At 44.2% G+C, this 12,953-nt stretch overlaps 1 protein-coding gene across 9 annotated transcripts in view; it reads right to left on the bottom strand.

Annotated features, from left to right (window-relative positions):
• The window catches only part of KIF1B (kinesin family member 1B), a 139,787-nt gene that overhangs the window by 72,283 nt on the left and 54,551 nt on the right, over nt 1-12,953 (bottom strand). For 5 of the 9 annotated variants that reach the window (XM_079986704.1, XM_079986706.1, XM_079986707.1 and 2 more), the window contains exons 6-13: nt 12,330-12,508; nt 11,065-11,176; nt 8,341-8,418; nt 7,339-7,404; nt 6,316-6,333; nt 2,708-2,783; nt 1,668-1,746; nt 1,008-1,150 (exon numbers count right to left, since the gene is read on the bottom strand). In XM_079986704.1, coding sequence (XP_079842830.1) covers nt 1,008-1,150; nt 1,668-1,746; nt 2,708-2,783; nt 6,316-6,333; nt 7,339-7,404; nt 8,341-8,418; nt 11,065-11,176; nt 12,330-12,508 — 751 coding nt within the window. The remainder of the gene's footprint in view (nt 1-1,007; nt 1,151-1,667; nt 1,747-2,707; nt 2,784-6,315; nt 6,334-7,338; nt 7,405-8,340; nt 8,419-11,064; nt 11,177-12,329; nt 12,509-12,953) is intronic. The other 4 variants (XM_079986712.1, XM_079986705.1, XM_079986708.1 and 1 more) reach the window with 1 other exon arrangement.

The following is a 12,953-nucleotide window of genomic DNA, read 5'->3' as shown; positions in this document are numbered from 1 at the left end:
CATGTAACAATGGAAAAGGCATTCCCAGAAACACAATCCTCTGCAGCTCTTTTGTCTTTCCAAGCAAGAGAAAAGAGTTGCTTTGCTTGCATACACCGTCTACTGGATAAGTTGCTGCTAGCTGTTGTGGCTGTGTGCTTTCAGGAGGCCATGTGCCTCTGAATTCCAGCTGCTGGGAATCACAAGTGAGGAAAGCACTGTCACACTCAGGTCATGTTTGCAAGCCTTCCAGAGGCTAGGCCATTGTAAGAACAGAATATGAACCTTTGACCTGATCCAGCAGAGCTCTTCTTATGTTCTTACTTTGTTGGAGTTTTGTTTTTTGTACACTACTGTGCTCTGTGGATAGGCGGTGAGGAATCAGATATCCAATAAAGGGGTTTGAAAACCCGGTTTCTTGTTCTGTGCCAAAATCATCCATACGTAGCCATAAGAGCTTAGCTGCTCCAACCTCTCAGCTAAAACTTAGGGCAAAGAAAATGGAATCTGAATTGGTTTGCTTTGGCAGGGGCCCTGAAATGGAAGGCAGTTGGAGTGGAAACTGACAGCCTGAAGATACTGTCGGGATGGAGAGCTGGAAGGCAAGTGAGGGGGTCGATGGAAGAAATGACTGCAGCTGGCCCAGCTTTAGCTCACTTCCTGCAGTGGGACCCATTTGCTGGGAGCCCCCGCATTCACCGTTTAACGGGTAGGAAAATATGTATAAACTTTCCAGAAAGATGGAAGACTATACAGAACACCACTCAGCAAAACTGTTGGCCTCGCTGCTAGCCTGGAAAGGCTCCACACAGAATTCGAGTTTGAAGCAAATGTTGCTGCTGAAGTTGAGATTGTGGGATTGCCAAATCCATGAACTTGGTTCCATTCTTCCCCTGCTGTGCTCCTCAGTCTTTCAAATCCACCAAAGTGCCTGGATTTCCCAGCCTGCCACCCACAGCTCCGAAGCTGAGTAAGAGGGTTATCTCCCACAGCAAGGCCCGGAGCTTGAATCTGTATAATCCACTTACTGTCAATAATGTCTCCGAGCCCTTGAGCACGGAGGAGATCCTTGAGCCGTGTCACTTCCTCCTTCAACTCCCGCACCAGCTTGGCGTTTGGATCCTCGTTGATAACAGCATTGCATTTGATCTGCTTTGCCCGATCAGCGTATCTGGAGAGACAGGTGTAGGGTCAGTTCATTTTAAAACACACACACACCACCACCACAACTCTGCCACATATCTAAAGGTCAAGTCTGAGCAATGTGCAAGAGCTTTAGCTGATACCACTTTCTATGACACAGTTATTCCCCTCTGGGGAAGGGCAGCAGCTCAGTGGTCTCAGGTTCAATCCCTGGCATCTCTGGGTAGGGCTGAGAATGTCCCATACCTGAAATCCTAAAGACCTGCCGTCAGTCAGTGTAGACTATCCTAAACTAGATGAGCCAATGGTCTGACTTGGTGTAAGGCAACTTCCTATTCATGGCTCAGTTCCTCTCACCGCATGTAATATTTAAGGAGTTTAAACAGAGTCTTCATATGATTCTGCTGCACTTCCTTACGCTACTAACTAAGGTGAGTAGAATAAGAGACCAGAATCAACCTCCATTTCACATTTGCATGCTACAAAGAAGGGAACTAAATGGGAAAGCAGCAGACCTGCCCCCATTTTGACACCATGTTCAATACCTTAAAGTGCTTAGTGTTTCATCGTAGTTTATGTCTGCTGGGCTCAGAGCAGCCACCATGGCCGTTCTTGAGTTGCCACCTATGAAGCAAAAAAGGGTATCCAATTAAACAGAAGTCAAAGTTGACTGCTAACAGCACTAATGACAGACTGAGTCACAAATCCAGGTTCCACAGCCAAGGCATAGGAAGGTCAACAAGAAATTAAACTGGCTCTTTTAAAGATCCTAAATGCTTTTATTTCCTCAATATACAAAGCATATATATAAGTGGGGAAATTATATTTTAGGGTTGTATCCAACCTAGTTCTACTAATAGCAGACCCATTGAAGTTCATGGACCTAAATTAGTCATACCCATTAATTTCAGTGTGTCTACTCTGAGTAGGACTAGTATTGGATATAATCCTAAATCTAACCTTCAGGTATCTTTTCCCCCTCAGAACATGAAAGACCAGAAACCTGTTTTTTAACCTCCAAATACTATATATAAATATATATCAAAGGTGATGGACATACAACAGGAAGTCTCGTATCATTGCAAAGAGAAATAAATTTATAAGGGCATAAGCTTTTGTGGAATAGTGTCCACTTCATTAGATGCAGCCACAGTGTACAATATTGAACCTTGGAAATGCCACAGAGGTGGGGATACTGTGGCTTTCCACATGAAGCAGGACTCCAACTCTCATCCGCCCCAGCCAGCATGGCCAATGATGAGGAATGGTGGGGGTTGTATTGCAGTAACACCTGGGAAGGGCACAGGACTCCTGAAGGCTCTTGGGAACTAGACACACCATCCAGAAAGGAGGCTCCCTGCTATATCTCTCTGTGGCCCTCCAGATGTTTGTTGGACTCCAATTCCCATCAACCCCAGGCAGCCCAGCCAACTGTCAAAGGTAATGCTGTGAGTTGTAGTCTAGCAACATCTGGTGGGCCAAAGGTTCCCCACCCCAAAATACCAAGTGTAAAACAATGACATGTAATTACTAATTAGCAGGGAACTAACAAAAGGTGGGAAAAGATTCTGCTATGTCAACATACCCAGGTTTTCCCGAAGCAGCCACGTCAGCACAGAATCCCTGTATGGAATAAAATCAGTCTTCTTTTTCTTCTTACTCTGCAAGAGAACATTAGCATTTAAAAGCCAGTTGCCACACACAAAAAAGGAAGTCTGCACAAAGTTGTGTGCACATGTTTTCCTGAACCTTTCAAGAAGCAACATCTGAAGGCATGTTTTTGCCAAGATAATCTCACAATGAAACAAAAGCTTCAGGAAGCAAGTGCATACTAGAATTAAAGCTACAATGTTTTAGTCAATTGGTTAGACTAAACAGATCTTAAAAACTATCATTAAACAATTAGGCAGAAGAGTTTTACAGGGAGGGTTGAATGCTTCTAAGAAGGCAACTGCTGAAATTAATGTGTGTGTTTTTAATATATTCCTAACAGTCATGAAGGTGGGCAGCTAAAATGCTACATACCATCTTACCCAAGTTATAAGACATCTAAAAATAGGTTGGTGGGGGGACAAAGCAAGGAGAGGATTCAGAGCTGGGATCTCATGAACTACTTTCATCCTGCCTGAGTGCTTTAGCACACTCAGTGGGATTTTTTTATTTCTCATTCTTCAAGCAGCATTCCTCCTTGCTGTGTAGCAAAGAGATTTCAAAAAGTGGCTTGTCTTGTAGTATGTTGGGCTCCTGTCATGGAAGCATAAGCCTAGAAAGTTGCACATGTGCATGAACAAGCCCTGCCAGTCTTTGGATCGCAACCAGGTCATTTCAAGTTGAAACAGATGTGGTCACCTTGCAGCCGATATGCCCCATCAAGCCCCACAACAAAAATTCTCACTACAAAACATTTCCCCATTGTTTTGCACACACAGAAAATGCTTCTGCGTTGCAACACAAAAGGTGCATCCAATGCTGGGCAGACCCATTGAAATGAATTGACATGGCAAACTTGAGTCCATACATTTCAATGGGTTTGCTCTGAGTAAAATTTAGTTTGATGCAACCCAGAGATTCCACACATACTTGTATTATTATTTTCTGGCTTTGCCTGAAATCACATACGCTATAAGAGTGAAGCACTTGTTAGCAACCACCATTACTACAGAACCTGACTGATCAACAAATGCACACACACACCCCGGCCACTTTCTGAAGATAACATCTTCCGCTCTGCCAAGAGAACAGAAAGTTGTCCACCTACTGAGTTAAATCAACTGTGCAGATGAAATAATTGCAGACAGGATAGAAAACTAAGAAGCTAAATATAGCAACATGTGAAACAACATTGTAAGTTGTATAGTTTATCCTCGAATGAAGGATGATATATAAATTTAATAAATAATAAATAGGTAAATAAAATAAAAGTCCATGAAATTCAGGGAGAAAGGTTAGGTTAGGCTGGAATCCTTCGAATTGACACACTGGGCTTCCACATGCACTGTGTTTTTGCTTTCTAAAAAAAAGGGGGGGCAGAGGCTCAACTACACTCCCAAGTGGTACAACCTAGATATAAGTTGACCACCTCAGTAAAAACCAAAGCTATGAAGTTAATCCAAAGAGACTCTGAATATTTCCACAACACTCTGCAAGCTTGAAGCCAGACATATTTGGAGTACGGCACTAAGATTAGATCAATGGTATTCGGTTTTATTTAGAAATTAATTTTCAGCAAGCCAAGAAGCATCATCAGCTGAATTATATTTGAGTAAATCATCAGCTGAATTATATTTGTGCTTACATACCGCTGGGCTTTTACCTAAGAAAGGATAACAGCCACCAATAAAGTGGGTACAGACAGATGGAAGAGCATTTAAAATTACTGAAGGGGATGGGATGGGGAGAGATTACTGAGGACAGAGAGAGGTCAGAAAGCCTTAGCTAGCAAAATTAGACTAGAGAGGTCCAATTCTATGTTGCCTCCCACCCACACAGACTAATCTTGTACCTGGTTGAAGATTAGAAGGATTTAGGAAGTGTTCACAGGAAAACACAGACAGACACTGTCAGGAAGGAAACAGCTATGAAGCAGTCTGTGTAGATTTTGGCACAGTGCAGCAGTGAGAGGTGCTCCTGAACGTGGGTTCAAGTCCTACTTTTGGCACAGGACTGAAACAGATGCTATGCAGGAAACACCCACACCCACAAACTCCTTCCCACATGCACTTTTTAAAAGCAGCTGTGCTCTTGTGAATTAAGAATCCTTCCCTTGGGCTACAAGAGAATGATCCAGGAGAACCCAATGCTGAAGCAAAGCATTTTTAGACCTGGTCACCCTTGGATGGGAGACCGCAGCAAGTGCCATCTGACTTTTAGGCAAAGCGGTAGAGGTGGGAAAGGAAAGAGCAGGCCTAATCAGAAGTCAGTTTCAATTGCATCCATCTGAATGTTTCCATTGCAAAAACTTCAAATGTAAAGTAGCAACCTCAGCAATGCATTATTGCATGCAAACCGCCCTAACACACAAGCAGCTCAGCAAATGCCCCTTCTTACTCATTTGAGAGCCAACAGTAGGAGAGAGAAGAGTGCAGACTCCCAGGTTTTAATGGCAAATAAGAGTTAGTCGGGAATATGCTCTGCTCTGGTTGGTGGGAACCAGAAACTTTGAAAGCAGGGAGGTGGGAAGTTCTGTGGTCCTTCATGTGTTGCTACACTCCATCTCCAATCAGCCTGGCCAACATGGCCAGTGGTCAGAAGTGGTGAGGGATGGGAACCCAACAACACCTGGAGGACCACTACTTCCCCGGTCTAAAGTTTTGTTTCAGAAGAAGCAGCAATAAGTAAGTGCATGTTACTTGTACTGCTAAAGAAAGGGAAAACAAAGTTAGTTACAACAGGAGCAGGGATCCACTTTGTGCTCTTGTGAATCAAGAATCCTTTCCCTTGAGGTCCAGAGAGTGATCCAGAGGGACTCAATGCTGAAGCAAAGCATTTGTAGACCTGGCTAATCCCTTGGATGGGAGACCACAGCAAACAGCATCTTTGAGAAAGATGGAAGTATACGATTTTTTTAAAATAAAAATAAATCAGACTGCTCCTTTTCAGAGATGGTCACTTATACAGTTGAGCCCAAACACCCATTTTGGTGACTGTGTTTAATATTTATTTCATTTATTTAAAAGCATTTCTAAACCACTTAAGTTTTCTTTAAAAAAAAAAAAAAAACACCACACCTGTAAGTGGTATAAACTATGTACAGTGTGGCAACAACATCCCTTAAAACAAAAATACAAGCTAAAACCAACAAAATAACAAAAAAGCAAGTAAATGGTGCAGCAAGTGAATTTCCTGCATAGGCAGGGGGCTGGACTAGATGGCTTTTGAGGCCCCTTCAAAGAGATTCTAAAGCCACTGGAAATGCATCCTTACACATGGAACCAGTGCAACCCTGTGGACCCCTGCTCCTAGCTTCTTCTGGTCTAAAAACCCACATAGTCAGCACCAGAAGTAGGGGAACCTGCAACGCTCCATATGTTGCTGGACTTCAGCTCCCATCAACCTAGCCAGAACGATCAATGGGGAAGGCTGATGAGAGCTAGAGTCCAGCTGCATTTCGGAAGGTCACGGCTTCTCTACCCCTGGTCTTCAGGCTATATCACGTTTTAGTTGACAGCAGCTATCCTTCCTCCATCATCATACCTTGCTGGTGCAGTTATCCTAAATTTGGAAGCATTGAAGGAAGGAAAGAAGGAAGAAGATAAGGTTAAGTTTGTTGAGCGAGGAAGAGGAGGGAGTTTAAATAGGCACCACAAATTCACAGATGCACTTCCAGTTACTTTTCCAAGGAACCACATCAGTAAGCACCTCAAAACACTTTCCCCAGGTGGTAACCTTGAACCTATGGAGTTTGACTATATGAAGAGGGGCTACAGTAGGGCAGGAAGCCTTAGGAGGGAGGACAGGAGCTAGAGGGGCTTCAACCACATCAATTTAAGAGCTTAGATGAAGCATAAGGGGAGAACCCTGCCATGTGCCTTAAGCTCCAGGACTAGGCATTATCAGACATGCACAGCATGTTAAAAGCCTGGCTAACACTATACTCAGTGTTAAGAGAAGCAGTCACTTCTGAGCTAGGCTTTGACCATTTGAAACAGCAGTAAGGAACCACTGGAGATTCAGATGTTGTTAGATTCCAACTCCCATTAGCCAACATGGCCAATGATCAGGGATGATGGGAGTCTGAGCCCAGCCACATACAGATGCAGCCCAGCCCATGCCCTCTCTAGTTTAGAATTTTGCAATATAATGCCAGGAGTGGGACAGGTGAGCAGGTTTTTTCAGGGACGGCAGCCTCATGGGTCAAAATCAGGAGCCCCGCTGGCCCAAGTTAGTTCCCCACCCAAATCATCCCAAAATCAGCATGTCTGAGGCTCTTTAGCAGGTGGGGAGAATTGGGGTAGAGGATCGCTATTTCCAAATAGTAGATTTCTGAAGCCCTCTGCCTTTGGAAAGCTACAACAAAAACATTTCTACTTGGGCACTAAGTATTTTTTAAAACAGCTGTTAAAACCCTGTCAGTTAACACACAATATCCTGCCACACCCTCCTGAGGCAGTTGTTATTTTATTGATGTCTTGGCATGTTACTAGAACCAGTTGGGCTTGTAAAGCTCATGGTTTTGTTTTGTTTTAAAAAATGAGTGTGAAAATAATTTGGACTTACCACTTCTGCTAAGGCTGAAATGACTTTTCCCAAGGTGGTGAGAGACTTGTTGATATTTGCTCCCTCCTAGAAAGGTAAATCAAACATTTGATTTTGAAGCTGTCCAGATATAAAAGGGAAGTCTGGAAAAATGAGACACTTCACCCCCACCCACCCCACTCTTTTGCTACAGAATCCTATGGCATTAAGGATTCCACTTCTTTTGTACATTGTGTCTGACTCCATGCATGATACAGCATCTCAGAACAGACTCTCTTTACCTAGTGGTCACCTGTGTTGGTCTAGGATTTGACCAACAGGTATACATCATGCATAAGTCATCAGTGCCCTAGAATTCCTGGAGATGCAGGCTGCTTTTTTCCCTTCCCCCCAGCAAAGCGGAAGGGACTCTGGTTTCACCTCTGCAAGCCATTAAGCCCCACCCACACAGGAGGAATAGAAAGGGCTAAGGATCACATAGAATCACAGAATCAGAACTGTAAAGTTGGAAGGGTCCCCCAATGGTCATCTAGTTCAACCCTTTGCAATGCAAGATTCTCAACATGCAGTCCCTCAACTACTGGGTAGGACCCATGAGCAACAGGCACTCCAATTCAGGGTATCAATTGTACTCTTATCTCATTTTCTACCCCCACCATGGCTGAAGACTGGCTAGCAAATATCTGGCCAGCTGTTTTGAAAAGACAAAGGCTAAGTCTCACTCCAAACTGGGTAGGGCAGCATGCTGAATACTGATCCTTGGCAATGCATCCAACGATATGGCAACATCCAAGAATGTACTCATTACCAAGGCAGTCCACTGACCAGTCTAGCGCGGTAGTGTAACTGGGAGTGGCTCTCTGGCTGAGAAGGGTCCTTCCCATTACTTGCTGCTATCTGATCCTTTTTAACTAGAGATGCTGGGCATTGAACCTGGAGTGTTCTGCATGCAAAGTGGCTGCTCTTAACACAGACCTACATTCCTTCCCTGGCTACCCACAACATAGCAAAGCCAACTCATACCTTTAATCGGGTCCCTTTGGCACCAGTGGAGTCTGCCCTCTCACTCCCTGCAAGATCCACAAGGCTAATTTTGCTAACCTGAAAAGAAAAGCATGGTCAAATAAGGCAGGGAAAGAGAGAGATAGCTAGCAATTTCATCTTGGTCCCACAGTATTCAGGTGCCCAAGCTAAACACACTCCTGCACAGTATCAGATGCCTGCTATAAAGTCCCAATAAGTTCAGCTATCAGATATTCAAACACCTCCCCTATATTTTAGCCATTGCTTACAAAGAGGCAGATTTACAAATGTGACACAGCCAGCATGACTGTCAAAATTTATATAAGGGGCTTCTGTCACCATAGAAGAGGAAGCTGCTCTACATATCAGGGCACCAGTGTCACCAGAATCAGGGCTGTCAATGGCATGCTAACACCACCCATCTCATGACCCCTAGTTTAACTTTTCCTTTTCTGATCACTATCCCATCACTTCATGCCCAAAACAAAAACCTCAGGCATAGCAATGATTAAAAATACTTAACTGGGAATAAAACATGCAACCTCAGCAGCTATATGCAACATTAGGATGCTGGCCATGTTTACTGTTTTGCAAACAGGAATTTGTATTCACCTGGGATGGAATATATATTGGGGGTGTGGGGAGAATTACATTACAACCACCTGGCCAGAAAATTGCAGGTTGCTAGTTTTGATTATCTTCATCTAATAAAGAAGTTAAGTCAGCAACATGACAAGCAGGTCACCGTCCTCCTGCAACTTTGCAGAGTGTTAATGTGAGAGAACAGGTAATGTGGTAACATAAAAATAGCCCTGCAGCTGAATCAGGCCAAAGTCACACCTAGTCCAGCATCCTGCTCTCACAGCACCCAACCAGTTGCCCCAATGCGAAGCCTACAAGCAGGACCTCAGCACAACAGCACTCTCTTCATTTGCAATTCCCGGCAACTGGTATTCAGAGGCATACTGCCTCCAACAGTAGACAGAGAACATAGCCATTGTGGCTAGTAGTGATGTTCTTTTGAAGCCAGCCAAATTAGTGGCCATCACTACCTCTTGTGGGAGCGAATTCCATCATTTAACTGTGTGTTGTGTGCACATTCAGCTACACTGGATGCCCATGAGTTCTAGAAGAGAGAGGGAGAAAATCTTCTCCGTATCTACTCTCTTCACACAATGCATCATTTTATGAGACACGTCTATCATGCCCTCCCTTACTCCCTTACTCGAGTAAAAAGCCCCAGATATGGTATTGTAGAGAGATAAATGTTTATTCTTAGAATTGAAACGTTCTATAAGTACCCCAGTTGCACAATGCACTGTGCTAAAGCTTCTCCTGTTTCTTCCTCCAAAAGTAGCATTCAGGCCAGAGAGAGACTTCCCCCACAAAGAATAAGCTCCCCTTTTAAACATGCAAATCCCTCCACAGTTTAAAAAGGCGGCTTGCTTGTTGCCACCTCCAAAGGAAACTAGGCCAACAGGGAGGATGGAGAAGAAGAGAGAGAGTTAATGAGGCGGTAATTAGTTAAGCCCTGCCAAGCAGAAACACTGGCACTTCTGTGCAAAAGGAGGGGGGTTTCCTCAGGCTCTCCTTATGCTACAGCTACAGAGATCTTCTTTCTTAGTGTTGTATCCTACTAAGGCCAAATTCTTAAGACATAGTTTAAAGTCTATCAGAGTGCTTTAAATATGTCTTAAGAATTTGTCCTTAGTAGTCATGGCTTCCCACAAAGTATCCTAGATTTCCTAGGAGACCCTTACTCCCCTCCCAGAGCTATAATTCTCAGAGTTCCCTAGGAAGAGAGACTGTTAAACCACTAGGAATTGTAGCCCTCTAAGGGGAATGTGGGACGCGGGTGGCGCTGTGGGTAAAACCTCAGTGCCTAGGACTTGCCGATCGTACGGTCGGCGGTTCGAATCCCCGCGGCGGGGTAAGCTCCCGTCGTTCGATCCAAGCTCCTGCCCACCTATGCAGTTTGAAAGCACCCCTAAGTGCAAGTAGATAAATAGGTACCGCTTTATAGCGGGAAGGAAACGGCGTTTCCATGCGCTGCGCTGGTGCTGGCTCGCCAGAGCAGCTTCGTCACGCTGGCCACGTGACCCGGAAGTGTTTGCGGACAGCGCTGGCTCCCGGCCTCTTAAGCGAGATGAGCACGCAACCCCAGAGTCGGACACAACTGGCCCGTACGAGCAGGGCTACCTTTACCTTTAAGGAGAATGAGGGTCTTCTAACAACTATACTTTCCAGAACTCTTTGGGGCAAGCCATCACTGTTTAAAGTGTTTCAAATAAATACAGTGGTACCTCGGGTTAAGAACTTAATTCGTTCTGGAGGTCTGTTCTTAACCTGAAACTGTTCTTAACCTGAGGTACCACTTTAGCTAATGGGGCCTCCCGCTGCCGCCGCTGCGTGATTTCTTTTCTCATCCTGAAGTAAAGTTCTTAACCAGAGGTCCTATTTCTGGGTTAGCGGAGTCTGTAACCTCAAGTGTCTGTAACCCGAGGTACCACTGTAATGTGTTATATTTAAGGTGTAAATATGGCCTTAGTTGGATACAACCCTAAGCAGATCAGAAGGCAATCCACCTGACATTTCTCACCACCCTTGGGAAAAAGAGCGAGCAGTTCCCAAGTCATGTTATGAGGGAAGTCCCTGATCTAGTTGCAAGGAGCTTGCTTTGCACCCCAGCTATTTCCCCTGATCCCCAACTCGGGAGTAGCCTACCTTCTCAGTGGAAAGGTCAGTTTCAAGGTCATGCTTCTTCTGTGTGAAAACAATGGTGAAGACTGCATGGGAACGGCTGCTGGTTTCATTCATGTTGGTAGCTGCCACCGTCCTTTAATACAGAAAAGAGAAAGAAAGGGAAAGCTCGGGATTAAAGAACAAGAACACCATTGATGGGAAGAATCAATGGGAAGTTGGCATCTTTACCATCATACAAGGACCTCTGAACCTGGGACTAGGGTTAGGGATGGGAGAACCTGCAGAGCTCCAAAGGTTGGTGGATTACCAACTCCCATCATCGCTTACCAAAGCCATGCTGGCTGCTGCAGCTGCTAGGAGTTGGATTCTAACAATAGCTGGAGGACCCATTTCTATACTGTGTTATGGACTGTCAGGAGTCAGGAGAGACAGCCAGACACATACCCTTGAATCCTCTGTATTTGTCTATTTGATTTGTAATCTACTTTTTGGAGCCAACCTTGGCTGAAAAGTGGGGGAATTCATTTGTATTAGCTCTTCCACAAGGGAGCTCAAGGCAGTGTATGAAGTGCCCTCCCCCCCAGGCACTGGCCACCCCCTCACCAGCTTAGCTTCAGCAAGCAGCTGCATCATTGTGCCCTAATCTCTCCTATGCCAACCTGGTCCACAGTTTCAATTTATAAGCTGCAAAACAGAACTAGTAAAGTATACCATGTTATAATGATAATAACAATTTATTACTTATACCCCACCACTGCCAAAAGTAGTTGAAGAGAAATATTTGATTAGGAGGAAGGAGAATTCAATTGTGTGCACCTTGGACAATCATATCTTGGCTTAACAAGCGAAGATGTGGATGAGACTTTGGCCACATGTGCCTTCGCACAAGCAAACCAACCAACCAACTAGGAAGTCTTCCATTAAATATCACTTCATGTTCTATCTGAACCAGGAAACTATTGTTCACAGGTTAGAAACAAGCCATGACATTCAACTATGTTTTGAAACTGGCTTAACACCCCATTTTGTTCTAAGCCTCCTAACCATAGTTTCCAGGTTCTGTTGAAATGAGAAACTATATCCAATGAAAGACTTCCTGGCTCACATGCAGGTCTGACTGACTGGCCAAAATGTTTGTTAGGCAATACTCCTAATGGTTATATTCATAAGTTGACAGGGAAATTATCTTCACTGGTGTACTAGCAAATATTTTTAAGACCTGACAGCTGTGTGAGTTGTGAAACACCAATGTCCCTGTGCCATGCCTGAAGTAAGACCCAACCTACCTAGCTTTGTTCCCAGCATCCATGAGGTCTGCAATATCAGTGTAAGAAGTGACAGCAAGTTTCGACAGGTCTTCCACATACGGCCCAAGCAGAGGATGCTCCCGGACACGCAGATTCCCCTTGTTCTTGGGGTTCAGCAGATCACGGACTCTCTCACAGTAGATCTCCATGTAACTGACCTGCAAGAAGACACACACACACACACACACACACACACACACACACACACGGTTCAAATCTGGACAATTGTAAGAAAACCAATACAGGAAAATTATGTTAAGGAAGAGGTTTACTCAAAACAGGTGACCCAGGGAGTATGAAGAGAAAAATATATTTAGAAAGATCCTCTTTTACAGAGTTAAAAAAAAATCATCATCATTTAAGAAGGCTCCATTATTCACAATGATTATGTTTCAGAACAAGCAATCAATATGCACTTTGGCTGAAAGAGTTACGTAAGAGCTCTTTAGATTACTCTAGCATCTACAAAGAAAAATAACGAGAGGAATTTATCCATCCAAAAAGCTATTGAGCTAATGAGACCACCTTACGTAAGTCAGATCATATCACTGCTCCTTCTAGCCCATTATGGCCAACTCCAGGAATAGGGAAATATGTGGCCCT

The sequence above is a fragment of the Podarcis cretensis genome (genome assembly GCF_951804945.1).
Source record: "Podarcis cretensis genome assembly, chromosome: 8".
In the NCBI taxonomy this organism is placed as follows: domain Eukaryota; kingdom Metazoa; phylum Chordata; class Lepidosauria; order Squamata; family Lacertidae; genus Podarcis; species Podarcis cretensis.
The sequence above is the reverse complement of the archived record's forward strand: the minus strand, read 5'-3'. Positions and strand labels throughout refer to the sequence as shown.